At 35.1% G+C, this 14542-nt stretch overlaps 1 protein-coding gene across 1 annotated transcript in view; it reads right to left on the reverse strand.

Annotated features, from left to right (window-relative positions):
- LOC122710940 overlaps nt 1–14542 on the reverse strand; it is a 111802-nt gene that overhangs the window by 13378 nt on the left and 83882 nt on the right. The window contains exons 19-22 of the mRNA XM_043929211.1: nt 14104–14159; nt 13720–13889; nt 7649–12679; nt 6874–6933 (exon numbers count right to left, since the gene is read on the reverse strand). Coding sequence (XP_043785146.1) covers nt 6874–6933; nt 7649–12679; nt 13720–13889; nt 14104–14159 — 5317 coding nt within the window. The remainder of the gene's footprint in view (nt 1–6873; nt 6934–7648; nt 12680–13719; nt 13890–14103; nt 14160–14542) is intronic.

Consider the following 14542-nt stretch of genomic DNA (forward strand, 5'->3'; position numbering starts at 1 on the left):
TAAAAAAGAAAAAAAAAAAAAAAATATTTATCGATGAAAAAATGATCGAGAAACGAGGAGAAAAATTTATACAAGTTTTTATATCTAAACAAAATTTCTTACGCGAAAGAATATTTTTATATGTCCAATTATTTCTAAATAAATGGAAAATTCGGCGAACGATAAAATTTTACATATCGAATGTATCTTTATTAGCGTGATTATTATAAGAAAGTAGGCATTTTTTACGGCGAATCGTCTCGTAATACTTTCTCTCTACCTGCTCACAATTTTTATTGTTCTTCCGTGTGAGGATCCTCAAGTAAAAACGTACGATGCAAAATTGAATCTAGATAATTTCTAAAATAAGGAAAGAATTAACAAAATTGAAGATATTTTAATATTAAAAAATTTTCTTCAATTTTCAGATGAAAATTAAAATAAAAAGAAAGAAAATAATGGCGCTAAATTATCAAGTACGGTGATGATGTACAAGTACAATGATCGATTAATATGATTATTTCGAGTTTTAGAAGAATGAGAAACTTTGAGAAAGAATTGGAAAAACTCGACGTATGAAATTTTCACGAAGATAGATTCGAATATGTATAATAGAGACAGAGGGGGGGAAAAAAAAAAGACTTCACCCTCGTTCACACTCTATTTGGATTACTCGTACTCAATGAGATACACGGTTAGTTCGTTCACTTGCGGGATCTTTCTTTGGGAAATATGTTACTTGCACGCTCATAACCGGTATTCTATTCAAATGAGCAACAACCCTGCCGCACGGTTGTCGAACCGTTTGTTCGAGAGGCGCTTCATTTTTATCGGGAAACGATTTCACCGTGAATTACACGTCGTTCCAACGAACCGTCCCTTTTTGTCGCTTTTTTCTACGGGAATTTGCATGAGACGCCATTGTCGATGCGAATTACAATTGTGATTAGAAGCGGAGGAATTTTTATTAGATCTTTTCTCGTTTACAATTGTGAGATATTGCGGTGCAAAGTGCTCGAAATGTGATGAAATTTAAATCCACGATGAAAGATATCGATAAGGATTTCTTTTATCAGTGTCTTACAATTTTTTTTTTTGATAAGACAGATGATAAATTCAATTAGATTTTGAAATCGTTGTTTTGCGCTTCAAGATAAGAATTGGGAAATTATTTTTAAAGTTCGATGTGATATTAAGAGTAAATTAATTTTTCTATTCTGAATTAATTTGATCATTTAAAGAATATAATTGAAGAAAACTATTTTATACTCTGCTTTGTCTCTAAAAATCAATATTTTTATTATTAATATCTTAAAAATTTATAAATTTGAATTTAAATAATTTTTAAAAAATTGAATAAAAAAAATTCACTTTGGATCGTACGTATTATCTTATGGATGTAGGTGTAAGAGAGGATAAAATTGAACATAATTTTGTCACGTGATTGCCATTAAATTTGCCTGTATAAACTTGTCATACGAAGCTTCGAAAAGTTGCACTATATCGCACGAATTCGCAATTAAGATTCAAGGCATGAACTGATTAAACTCTCGAGACATTGTTCCTCGATGACCTTGCACATGTTTTTTTTTAACTCGTGTCATCTTTCGACTCACCGTATTTTAAACGAATTTCGTATTCTTATTTATAATTCGACACCACGTTTAATTTCACCTTTTCGTATTGTGTAATCAAAATAAATAAAAAAATTTTTCAAAAATCACATTTTACACTTTCCACATGACATCTACACTTTCACTTCACCTATCTTTGCATTTTAACTGTCGATCATATCTTCTTTTAATTCTTCGTAAATTCTAGAAAAATTATAACTTCGATACGAACAATATTTTCGTTGAAATTAAACGTTCAATATTTACGATATTTTTCGAAAGAAAATATTACTTCGCGATATATTTCGATATATCTCTAAATAACTCGTCGAAAGAAATACACTTAATTTTAACACTCGCGATATTTTTTAAATTTGATTTTGAAAACACGTAACTTCAATATTTACGATATTCTTCAAAAGATATTTATTAAAGATTCCACCGAATAACAAAACAAATTTTTCGAAAAAATTTAACCAAAATTGATTTTAAACTTCACAATTTCTCTACACTGACGAACGCCACGACGAAAGACAACACAATGAACGGAAGAAACGTGACAAGATATGTACATAATCGTTCCAATAAATTATCCGCATGTCGCGTAATTCTTTTCGACTACGAGGAGGCCTCTGCCTTGAAACGAGCGCGGCGATCGTCTGTCGGTAATGCGAATTCGCCGCTGCTTTTCGCGCTCCTTTCCCCTTCTACGTTTCCTTCTGTCATTCGTATTTTTGCCACCAAACACTCGAATTCTCCGCGAAGGTCAGACCTGCGTGCATGACCAACGCAATATACGTCTTTCAGTGATGCTTTCATGAGAATTTCCTCGACTGTCGTTTCTTTTTACATGGAATATTCTTTCCGTCTTCTTTTTTTTTGTAATTATGTGAATGAATAGTCGATTGTTGTGGAAATTTAATGAATTATATACAATGATTAAAAATTTCATTGAAATGTTTTCGTTTTTCTTACGTAGAATATCTTTTTCTTTTTCTTGTAATTACATGAATGAATTTGAAAAATGGATATCGTAATGTTGAATGATGAAAAAAAAGTTTGACGATTTAAAAAATTTTAATCCTTCTTCTTTTATCATCCTATAATACGAAATATCTATCGATAACTACTGAACGAATTATATCGAAAGAATATGTTATATCGATGTGTTATATGTTGATAATAAAAGGAAAATATTTTAAAGATTATTTTTATATTTTAGAGTGTCGAAACACATAAAAATAAAAATTTTGCATTAAATTTGGAAATTGCGTGCACGAAATTCAACTTTCGCCGATATTATTTTCTTTTTATAGCATACGATACCGTGGAATAAGGTAGCAATTATCGCATCTAACGTCAAAACTATATTATACTATTATATCTTATAACTCGCAACAATTTTGCAACTAATTGCATGTTTAATACGAACAGAGCACGGAAATATCCTTTCATGCTCATCCCAACGTTCATTTACAATTTACATCTGATGCGTATACACACACACACTCGTGCAGCTCTTTCATTGACGATTGTTATAATATTTTATGAATACGAGATTTGGGACAATTTTCAATTTATACGTAGATTACATGCATCGTAAAATTTCACAAATTTCGAGATATCTATCCATCTATCGACTTTTCATGTTTGCATGGGATCCTAGTAACCTCTGACACTTGGGTCTTTATGCAAATTTCTACCTTGGAATCCTAAAAGTCAATGTCGCTATTTTACCTCTATCAAAATATTACAATGCACTACTCTATACTCACATTTTAAACTTTTCAGCTTTGAATCTCTAAAAAAGGAATTCAAATCAATTTTGAAAGAAAAGAATTTTCCTATTTTTCTATATAATAAAAATATTTCATGTGCAGATGTTCGTTATCGCCAATAATCTATCGCACTGCATAAATATTTCCTTGTTCCATTATGTGTTCAGTTGCACTTAAGTTTTATGATCAAAGAGATAAAGACTGTTTACTGAAAAAAAAAAAAAAACAATAATGCAATAAACGAAAAGCATCGTTCGAATTTACAAAAATTTATATTTATAAAAATGTCGCAAAGGAGTGGTTTGCTGACATAAATGCTTATCAGAAATTAGATAAATTTCTGTATACAATCGATATCAGTGTTATACAGTGATTTAATTTTTATGGAAAAGGAAAATGATTTCAGTGAAGAGCAAACTTAAAATATGCGTGGTTATGTATCGTCAATGGACTCGAATGTGTATGGTTTTTTGCAAAAAAAATCTACAATATTTAAAAATTTTTAATATTGATGTGTTTAGCTGCATGAAATATTTTGGTTAAAAATAAACGTATTCTATAAAATTTTTTTATTAAATATTTTAAGAATATTTTAAAATAAAAAAATAATTGTACTGCAATTGTATTAAAATTATCGTATTTTGATGTAGAATAAAGATTATCGATTTATTTTTTACGATAAATATATTTAATTTTCAATTTGAAATTTTGTAATTTTCCATATATCACACGATATGACTTCTAAATTCTATTTTTATTTTGAAAACAATTTATCTTTTTCAATATATATTCCAGAAGAAAAAAATGTCAGATACAAAATTATTTGTTCAGTTCTATTTTTGGTCTCCATCAATAATAGATAACTTGTGAAACGATTATTTTTTTCTATGACAAATATTTTTCTTTTTTTCTGTAAATAAATTTGTATTTTATCTATATTAAAATTGTCGCTGTTTGATTATACATATGGCAACTTGAACAATTTCCTGACTTCAAAGTGGCAATTGTTCTCTATCAGTGAATACACAATTCTATCAGTTTCTTTGTTCGTGGAAAGCATTTTGATTAGTCCACGTACTCGTGAAATAACATTTTAGATACGAGGAATTTTAAATAATCCTCGGCATATGTTAACAACGATAATTTTATTAAATTTTACGAAAATAATTAAGCATAGGAATTCATTTTATGGTATATGAAAATTATTTGGAAAAATATATTGTATGCTTTATATATGTAATGTGTAATATTCGTAAAATATTTTTATCTCAATATTATTTTAATATTCTTGTTAGATATATTTATCTTTATATGTATTTTTATTTTAATATCAAATTTCATTATTATCAAACTCTCACCCCAACTATTCGAAGTTCACGAATGATTTCAATAATTTATTAATATCAATGATTTATATATACTGTCAATGATAATTTTATCGACGATTAAAAAATAATATTTATTTCAATCTCGAACTTTTAAATTTTTAATATTGATAATCCATTATAATTACATAATTAAAATTTTATTCTTTATATTTTCACTCAATATTTATCGAGTTAATAATTTTATACATTAACTTCGATTTATCACATTTCCAAATAGAGGAAATTCGTTATTGGAAATCATTATTATACTTTCCACAACTTGAACGTATCGATAATTCATCGAAACTTTTTCAACTCGCCGTTAATCAAATGTCTATTACAACTTTCGATGTATTATTATTTCTCGCAACTGCAGGTGACAAACTTGGCAATTCATCAGTCACTTAATCGAGTGCAATAAGGTTTGTATTTGTATGGTTGCAAAACGAGGAGCATACCAATCGGTTAACTGAATGATAAAACACGACCGTTATTTTGTACTCAATTGCCCTCTTTTCACTGTATTCCATTAATTCCCATATTAATTCATGTAGTGAAACATAATAAACGATATATTTAAAAATCTCATTAATTCATTCTGTAATATTTTAAACATATTTAAAATTTTAATAATATTACATAATTAAATCACAATATTACACATGCTTCATACAATCAGACCTGGGCGTATTAGAATTACTTTTTAAAATTATTTAAGAAATAATTTATCTCATATTTCACGAAATAAATTATTTGATTTAAAAATAACTAGTTTCTTAATATATCAGCAGCATTAAATGTTTATATTATTATAATTTCTAATTAACATTATTACACACTTATTATGATTATTGTTTAATATTTTGAAATGTTATTTCAAGAATGAATTTTCTATTAAAAAATAAACGTTATTTCTTCAATAATCAATTCTTTGATTTGTTATTTTTCCTAATATTCATTTTACATATATTATATTTCTTCAATTGACAAAATAAAGAACATAACCTCAATTGAAATATAATTATTCATCGAAGTATTTATTTAAAAATTATTGTTTTGAAATTATTATTTGAAATAAATTTCGCCCAGATCTGTATTTAATTATTCATCAATTATAATCCTTAATTATAAACTAAATAAACATGCAATGAAATACCTTTACTTTATCACTTGCTCTTTCGTAAATCCATTCAAAGCTTCACATATATTTATTACACCAAACATTTAAATAAACTGAATAAATTAATATTTACTCTCGCAATAAATTTATTTCGACGATAATTTAAATGCAAAATCGAATCTTTACGATAAATCTACCTCACTTGCACAGGTTATACCTTCAAACTAAGAACGATCATGCACATATATGTAACAATGCTTGCACGCCACCTAACCTCATCTGCGATTTTTTCTCGTAATCGAATCTTGCTCGATCCGTTGTGAAACAATCGTACACTTCCTCTAATGTAAACGATTGCTTTTCATGTCATGCACAACGAGCAAATTTCATGCTCTGTTTCGTTCAAGCAGCGATATATCGCAAAAAAATATTCAAATAGCTGAAATATAGAAGGAAAAGGGGGAAACGAAAATCGCTTAAAAATTAGGATTCTTTTTTCGAAAATTTGGAAATTGCTAATGCAATGTTTTCCAACGTTTTTGGAAACGTAATATTAAAATAAATTTATAATATTAATTATAATTATTTATGCAAATCCTTAAAAATAAAATATTAAATATGTATGAATTAACCAATTAAAAATGAATTTGTACATAATTACGAAAGAAATTGCAATTTTTTTAAATATTTAGTTTTTTAAACTAAATTATTTTAAAGATATTTTGGATACTAGAATAAAAATATTAAAATATTTGTCGATCATGAGAGTATCGACATATTTAAAGGATCGATTTTAAATCGACGATGCAATCTTTCTATATAAATAATTGCACATAAAAATAACTATACATGATTTTTCTAACCTCTTTGAGAATCATGACTTATAAAAAACACTGCATTAGATAAATAATTTATTAAATGGGAACAAAAAAAAATATGAAAATGAAAGAGAAATGAAGAATCGAAAAGTAAATGTATTAAAAAAAAAAAAGAAAATGATTAGCATATGGCATTACCTTGGCAGTCGTCTCTGTAGTGCTGAGATTTTGGCGGCGGCGGGGGTGCGTTCGAGTATTCTATGGACGAGCCGAAAAAAAAAGGAAAAATAATAAATTAGCCGTACTACGATTATCATGAAACGATAACTTCGCAACGTGGTTTTACTGTGAACATTGAACGCTATTTCTTGGGTTAATGGGATGGATTCTTTTGCTTCGGCGATCAATCGATATTGGTGCATCGCAACCAGTTACTTTTCCAGCGATGCGATTAAGAAGAAACGGTCGACAATGGGATTATATTTTGAAAATCATTCGAGTACAATGCGTAGACAAGAGAAGGATAGAGATTTTTCGATTCTCTTCGATGGAATTTGTTGATTTTTCTTTAACTGCAACGATGTAGACTTATTGAATAAATTAACAATAGGTTAAAAAAATACGAAGAAAAAAAAAATTTTTTTAAATTTTAAAAATATCTGCTAGATATTTCTCTAATCAATTATTCGATAGACAACGAAATGAATAATTCTCATTGTTCATTACAATAAAATAATAATATATTTTTTAAAATATATTCTTTCATTTGTAATATGCATTTCATATTTTGTTGCTGAATTTCACAATTTTTCTCTACGATTTTTCTCTATCGAAAAATTTTAAATAAAATTTTAAAAAAATAAAAAATTTTTAACTCATTCTAATTTCAATTAATCAATTAATCGATAACAACAATATAATTAAAAATTCAAAAAATAGGATGGATTTTAACTTATGTTATGAAAATTCAGACCTTCGAAAGTGACGGTAGGTCGAGCCGTGTAGATAGGAATCGGCGACCACCAACACGTGGCTTTTCGTCGAACATTTGGCGAGGATGGCGGAGGAGGTGGTTGATATCTAAATTTCGGTCTATGCTTATCAGGATCAAACGTTTGATCACCATCAGATTGTTTCAAAATCGATGATGGTCCCTTTGACGAGACACCTCGCACTTTTCCAATTAATTTACCTCCTTCCTTGCTCTGCGTTTTCGTGAATCCAGAGTTAACCTCGCTTTTCGAGGCGGAACACGGTCTACCAGCGAGATCTGGCGGTGAAGACAATGAACGCATGTTATCCCTTCTACTAGGGTATCTGTGCGCCACCCAACGGCCAGCCAAATAAGGTGCAATATCTCTCAGTTCGTGCACGTCTGGCGACGAAGTGAACATTTCACCCAGAATCGAAGTTTTTTGCGTAGCAAATTTTTCAAATTTCTTCCTCATCCGACCAACTGATTTTTTCGCTTCCAGTTCCTTAGTCTCTGCCTTCCTGGCCACGGAATTCGTAATAGTGGACGTGATAACCGACGAATCTTTCAATTCCGCCGTCTTGCTGATAACGTCGATGTGAGGCATGGATAGATCCTCTTTTCTCAACGGCACACGCGGAATCGGCGGTGATTCTCCTCTACGACGCGTTCTTCCTCTTCGAGGCTCGTACTTTCGCCTCAACCAAGCCACATCTGCGAACTCATGAGGCTTTAATTTGCCCTCGTCCACCTTTCTCAGAAGACATCTGGCCAGTTCGGGATCGCTTTGAAATTTTTTAGGCGCTGGAAGCACTCTAACTCTACTGGTACGAAGATCTTCGGCGCTTTCGAATTTGGCTCTGAGCCGTCTCACCGTGCCATTTTTCACTAGTTTCAAATAGGCACGCCAATATTTGTCCGGATCGGGTGAAGTGCTACGCAGCCAAATGCTCTCTAGACTGCAGGACGAATTCGATCGAGTGGTTGCGCGACACGGACTGACGCTGCGAGGCCTATCGTGTTCACGGTCGCGTGAACAGAAGTGCGGTCGTGTATTGGTGTCCATTTCCCGAGCAGGACTGCTTCCTTTTCGCTCGTCAGACGTTCCTCTCGGCGAGATCGAGCGTGTCCTGCACACCGACAATGCATATTTACCGGCCTCTGACTCGCCAAATAATTCTCTTAAATCGGCAAAGCTTTGAGAAGAGGATAATCTCCCTGGTTTCCATTTGTTCGTCTGTTCCTTTTTATTTATTTTTCCACGATCCGATTGGGTATCCGCGCTCTTGTCCACGTTCTCGAAAAACTCTATCTTCGCTGGAACATCTTGAGATTCTATATTTCGTTGAATGACAGTTCTCACAGACGTTTCGGAGCTTTCCGTCGTACTGTTTCCTTCGCTTCCTGAATTAGGGGCTATAATTTTTGTCTGATTAGGCGTGTCAGGTATCGCGATTGCCAGAAGAGGTGGTTTCTTCGACCACTCCTCTAAAACGTTCTCTACTCTTCGTCTGTCTGATGGACTTTTGTTGTTCGGTGTCAGGACTAGCAGAAAATCGTTCTTCTCTTTCACTCTCGACGAATCTTCCGCGTTCTGTGGTTCTAAAGAATAACAACTCCTAGGTGACGTGCTAGTTACGCTGGGTGCGGTCGAAGAACGTGTTATTTTTGGTATTTTTTTAACAGCAAGCGCAGCAGCTATACTACCTCGAGTCTCGCGAGGAGCTGTCAATGGCATTGACAGTCTTCTCTGCGAGATTTTGTCCAGAACTTCTTTACCGATCGTCACGGACAGCCTCTTCTTCTCTAATTCGCTCATAGATGGCGTTACACTGATTAAACTTTTGTCAGATTCCGATCTTTCTATACTCTTACCTCGGCTAATAGAACCACTTCTCTTCAACGATTCTGCACGATTTGTGAACGATTTTTGATCACTCGGAGAAGCATCAGACGTGATCATCGAGTGACATCGCACGTGAAGGCCCTTAGCATCGTCTTTATCGGTCGAGTCGATTTGGGGTGGAACGATAATTTCGTACTTCGACAGAGAATCTTGTTTATCAGTTCCTTCTTTCTTTTCCAATCTATGCTCGCCTATTTCGGAGGATGTCGATGGTACAGATCTCTGTAAATTATCGCTGCCATAAATTTCGTTTAATTGTTTTTTTAAAGTGGCTACTTGCTCGATGGATAAACTGCTCCAGAACTTTTTACTTCCTCCAAGGCTTCTTTGCAATGATGGATGATCCAAATGATCCAAAGATTTCTCGTTTTTAGATTCATTTGCTTTTTCTTGCATCGTGCTAGCCACGTTTATCACAGACGTGCCACGCCAAAGGGGTTTATACGTGTCCTTCCTCCACGATATTTCTCTTCTTTTGGAAGAATCCAATTCGCTTCCTTCGGATTGCAGTTTCTTGAAATGTTGAATAATATTCTCCACCGATCGTTCTTTACATCTCAAGCTACAATCACCGTTCCATTTGAACTTGCCGATATCCTTGGTGCTGAACAAAAAATTTTTATCTTTCTGAACCGCTTTTAACTTTCCATACAAAGTACTAAATTCAACCTCAGCTTTTTCCTGTGATCTCACCTTCCTCCATCTATCGTAATCAATTATTTCTTCGTTTTTCATTCTTGGCCTCAAATCGGTTGAAGAAAACGTTCTCTCTAATTCACCCAACCTCTCTAGACTCGAATAGAAGTCGTGCAATTCCTTGTATCTTTCTGATCTTCTCCTATCGTGCAACATACCCACTAAATACCGACGATATTCTTCACGATCGATCGGCGAGGCGCAAAGCGAACTCGTGCTTCTAGTCAGAGACAAATTGGATCCAAATTTTGGTTTTTCTTCTGCTTCGCCAGCGCTCCTGGCTCTAACTTTCTTCGCGACGATGGCACTTGGACCATCTGACCTTTCCTGTCTCAAGCTACGTATACGCCTACAGGCCGGTGATCTAATCGAAGACGGGGAGGAAGCGCGTGAAGACGAATGCTTCGAGTCGGAACACTCGGACAAGGTCTTCAAAGGTGGCTCGCTCAAACTCCTCTCCTTCAAACGCTCTTTCACAGAGTCTGGACTTTTATTGCGCAACGTGGTCGACGATCCAAAATCCTCGATGCCTAAAAGACTATCGAACTTGCTCACCTTTTGAAACATGCTTCTGCCAGGCCAACTGACGCCGTACGGGCTCGAACTTCGGGAAGAAACACTCTCCTTCTCCCAGTTTTTGAACTTGGAGTTAGATACCGGTCGCTTGTGGGCCAAGTAGATGCTAAGACTCTTCAAAGATGGCTCTGACTTACTACCTTCTCTGCTGTTTTCTTGATACATTCTGGCTCGTTCGCTGACGATCGATCTTCTCGAAGGGACATTTTCACTGGAAACGGTGGAAGAAATGGATCTTAAAAAGAGATTTTGAAAAAATGTATCGGAACGCGTGGCTTCGCCATGCTTCTTTATCTCTTCTATGCTCAACGACGAAGATCGTTGGTCCTGTTTGGGTTTACGTATCTTCCTGATATTAGGCTCTTCGTTCTCTATGTTACTTTTTCCGTCGCTTAAAATCATTTCGTCATCCCTCAGTTTCTTCATCCTCGCGGTATCGCCATTTTCCACTTTTCTCGATCTCTTCTTCGTTTCTATCTTCTTCCTGTCAGGATTAATCTGAATAGTTTCCAGCTTCCTAGCAGGAGATCTCACGATAACGTGAGGTCTCTGCCCCTTTTTTTTACTCGATTCGCCGATCGCCTCCGAGGAAGATGTAAACTCTCTGCTGGAACCCATCTTGTCAGGCCGTCCGACTATCGTCCTTACAGGCTTCTTGGTATCCGTTAACACCGTTCTACGTACGACCGATGGCGAAGACGTAGCCGAAGATGATTTCAAGGAAGAGGTAGACTTTGCGGCCGAAATCGAGTCCAAAGGCTTCCTCAAAATCTCCTGTCCCTTGGACGACACCGTCACGACCACTTTCAAAGACTTGTCCTGGACTGGCCTCTGTCCGCCATTGCTCGAACTCGACGAGTACAACATGGTCGAGCTTTTGACAAGCGTTCCAGACGGCAGCACTGTCGTGCGAACATCCCTCCCACTTTTCTCCCTACACTTCAGCAAACGTTTCCTACTCTCCATCGAAGAGAGATCGACCGACGATCTGGCTAATCTTCTAGAGGACTCTTCCTGTTCCTTCCGCGTCAACCGCCTTCTGCTCGCGTTAGTTTTTCTCAAATAAGAAACTGCATTACCGACCCCATTCGACCCAGATTGCAACTTTTCTTTCGTCGATTTTGTCGCAGAGGGCGACACATACTTGGAGGACATTTTCAAAATGGAGGACGATTTATCGCGTTTCGGCTCGGATTTGACGGGATATTCGCCAGGCCTGCACAACGACGAACTGTCCCCATAAATCCGAGTTCTGCCCCCGTTGGCTGCCGAGAAACTTTTCTCCCCAGCTGGGTCGGGCAAAGTTTGCGACAGGCGCGAGTCCTCCGTTTTCTTACACGACGGTGTCAAAACTTTCGAACGAGTCGGTATTGTCGGGCCGTTAGATGACGTTCGAAACGAACAAGTGTGCACGCTCTCGCGACTTTTCTTCCCGCATCTGTCCAAATTTCCGTGGAATCGTTCTCCGAGCGTGCCAACGTTGGAGCGTGCCTCTTCCTTGAAACACTGTTTGTGTCTCGACTTAAAAGGCTGCACAGTTTGACGTTTCGCGTTTCCATACAGTTTGAGAGTCTTGCTATTCCTAGAAGACTGTCTTCTTGGCGGGGACGGTGGCCTAGATATCGTCGTCTCACGTGGACCATGGAGAGCAATGTCTCTTAAAGACCTCGTCCTCGAAACAATTGTCGATCGAACGTCCATTTTCTTGGCTGTCGCGTTTCGACTTTCGATTAACGGGCTCTCGTATCGCGACAAAACGGCGGCACACTTGGTGGTCGAGGAGCCGTTTTTCCGGTGTACACGGATCCGTGTCAATGTGGGCGAGATAGGAAAATACTCGAGGCCAGTTTCGTCTGTGGATAAAATGTTTCGATTGGTGTTTTTTTGTTCGTCTGTTTGCGTGCCGTTCCCTGGAACCCTCTCACCACAACAAGAATTATATCGAAGAAAGTGGAGCAGTTTTCTTTCAAGCTGGTGATGTTGTTTTATTGAGTTTTGGTTTTTTTTTTTTTTTTTTCATTATTATTTTGTTTGCTTCATTTCAATCCAGCGCAGAGCAGTGAACATCGAAAGAGAGTCTTCTTGGATTGCGTGTGGTATGTACTTGTGCATCGTATTACGGGGTAAGGGAATTAAATCGCACACCAATATCGATAGATACCGAGGCGAGGCGGTGCGGTGAATAACTTAAAGAGCTACGAAGGATAATCGTGAAAGAGAGAGAAAGAAAGAGAAAAAAATAAGGTGTACAAGCTGCAGTTGGACATCTTGGCTGGCAGATAGCTGGTATTATAATGCGCTTCGTACTTTTCACTCGATGCATTATTCAAGTAAGATGGAATGTAAATTGTCGAGAGTCGAATTTTATTTAATCTGATAATTTTGAAACGAAATTATACGAATATATAATCGATAATTATTGCGAGTATATTGTGTTAGGGGAAAGATATTCAATAAACATAATATAATTTTGAAACAAATAAAAATTTATTCGAAAGAAATTTCAAATGCCAAACGATGTCGTGATCTCGATGCTGTTAAAAAACAAACGTCGCAGACGGTTCGTAAAAATTAAAAAAATCTCATGCTTCGAAGCTTGAAAATAAAAAACGAAAATTCACAAAAACATGCAGATATTTAATATATATATATATATATATAAAAGGAAAATACAAACAATATTAGTAATTAGTAAATTAATATTATCAAATGTGATACGTAAAAAAACAAAATTTAGGCGCAATCGATCGATCCTGTGCACGCATGCCTGTTCAAAAATCAAAATTCAAACAACGAACGATCGAGAAAATTAAAATTAAAAAAAAAGAAAAGAAAAAGTGTTCACAGAGACGTAAGAATAATTTTCGTACAATTTGAAATGGATCTCACTTACCCTTCGGTCGTTCTGGGGCTGGTTTACGAAGGCCATGAAGTGGCACGTCGCCACCACTTTGGACCGTTTTGTAGGCCAATCTTTGCTCGAGTTCACTCAACGGACCGATGTCCTCCTTGCGACGAAACACCAGCGTCGAATCACTCTCGTATCCCGATTCTTTGAGAGCGCTGTGAACAATTTGAATACGATTCAAATAATCATTCGTAATTTTTGATAAATATCTTTATTCGTTAACGAAGGATTTAAAAAAATATTTGCAAATTTTCCGATCTCTCTTAATATTTCGTAAACAAATTTATCAAAAAATCGATCGAAAAATTATTGAAATTATTATTAATAAAGATATAAAGAATATATATATATGTATATATTTAAACTTACTGTGACATGTACGGTTTCAATCTTTGCGGGGGACGATTTTTGTGTTGGTCGAAAGGCTGAAAAGCAAAGAGAGAAAAAAAAAAATATCGAAAACTCGTTAAAAGAACAGATAACAATAATAGAAAAAAAAAAGCTCGGTGTATGCAAATTTTAACACGTACGTACATCATGCTGTTCGTTTTCATCGATTTGTTCGCGACACCTTTAAAAATCGGATGGATGAAAACGACAATTCGATCGGTATAAACGTATCTTTCACGCGTTTTACACGCAAGACGCCGCAACGAATACGAGAACATCGATCATTGGCATTTGCTCAATCCAACATTCATGCAAAAACATTCGGCTAATGCTAAGCGTAAATTAAAACACAATGAAGGGCTTGAACGAGCATGAAGATGAAATGTCATTGATGTCATAAAATATATATTCGAGATAG

This window comes from Apis laboriosa, unplaced genomic scaffold (genome assembly GCF_014066325.1).
Source record: "Apis laboriosa isolate Shangri-la unplaced genomic scaffold, ASM1406632v1 scaffold10_cov145, whole genome shotgun sequence".
NCBI lineage: Eukaryota > Metazoa > Arthropoda > Insecta > Hymenoptera > Apidae > Apis > Apis laboriosa.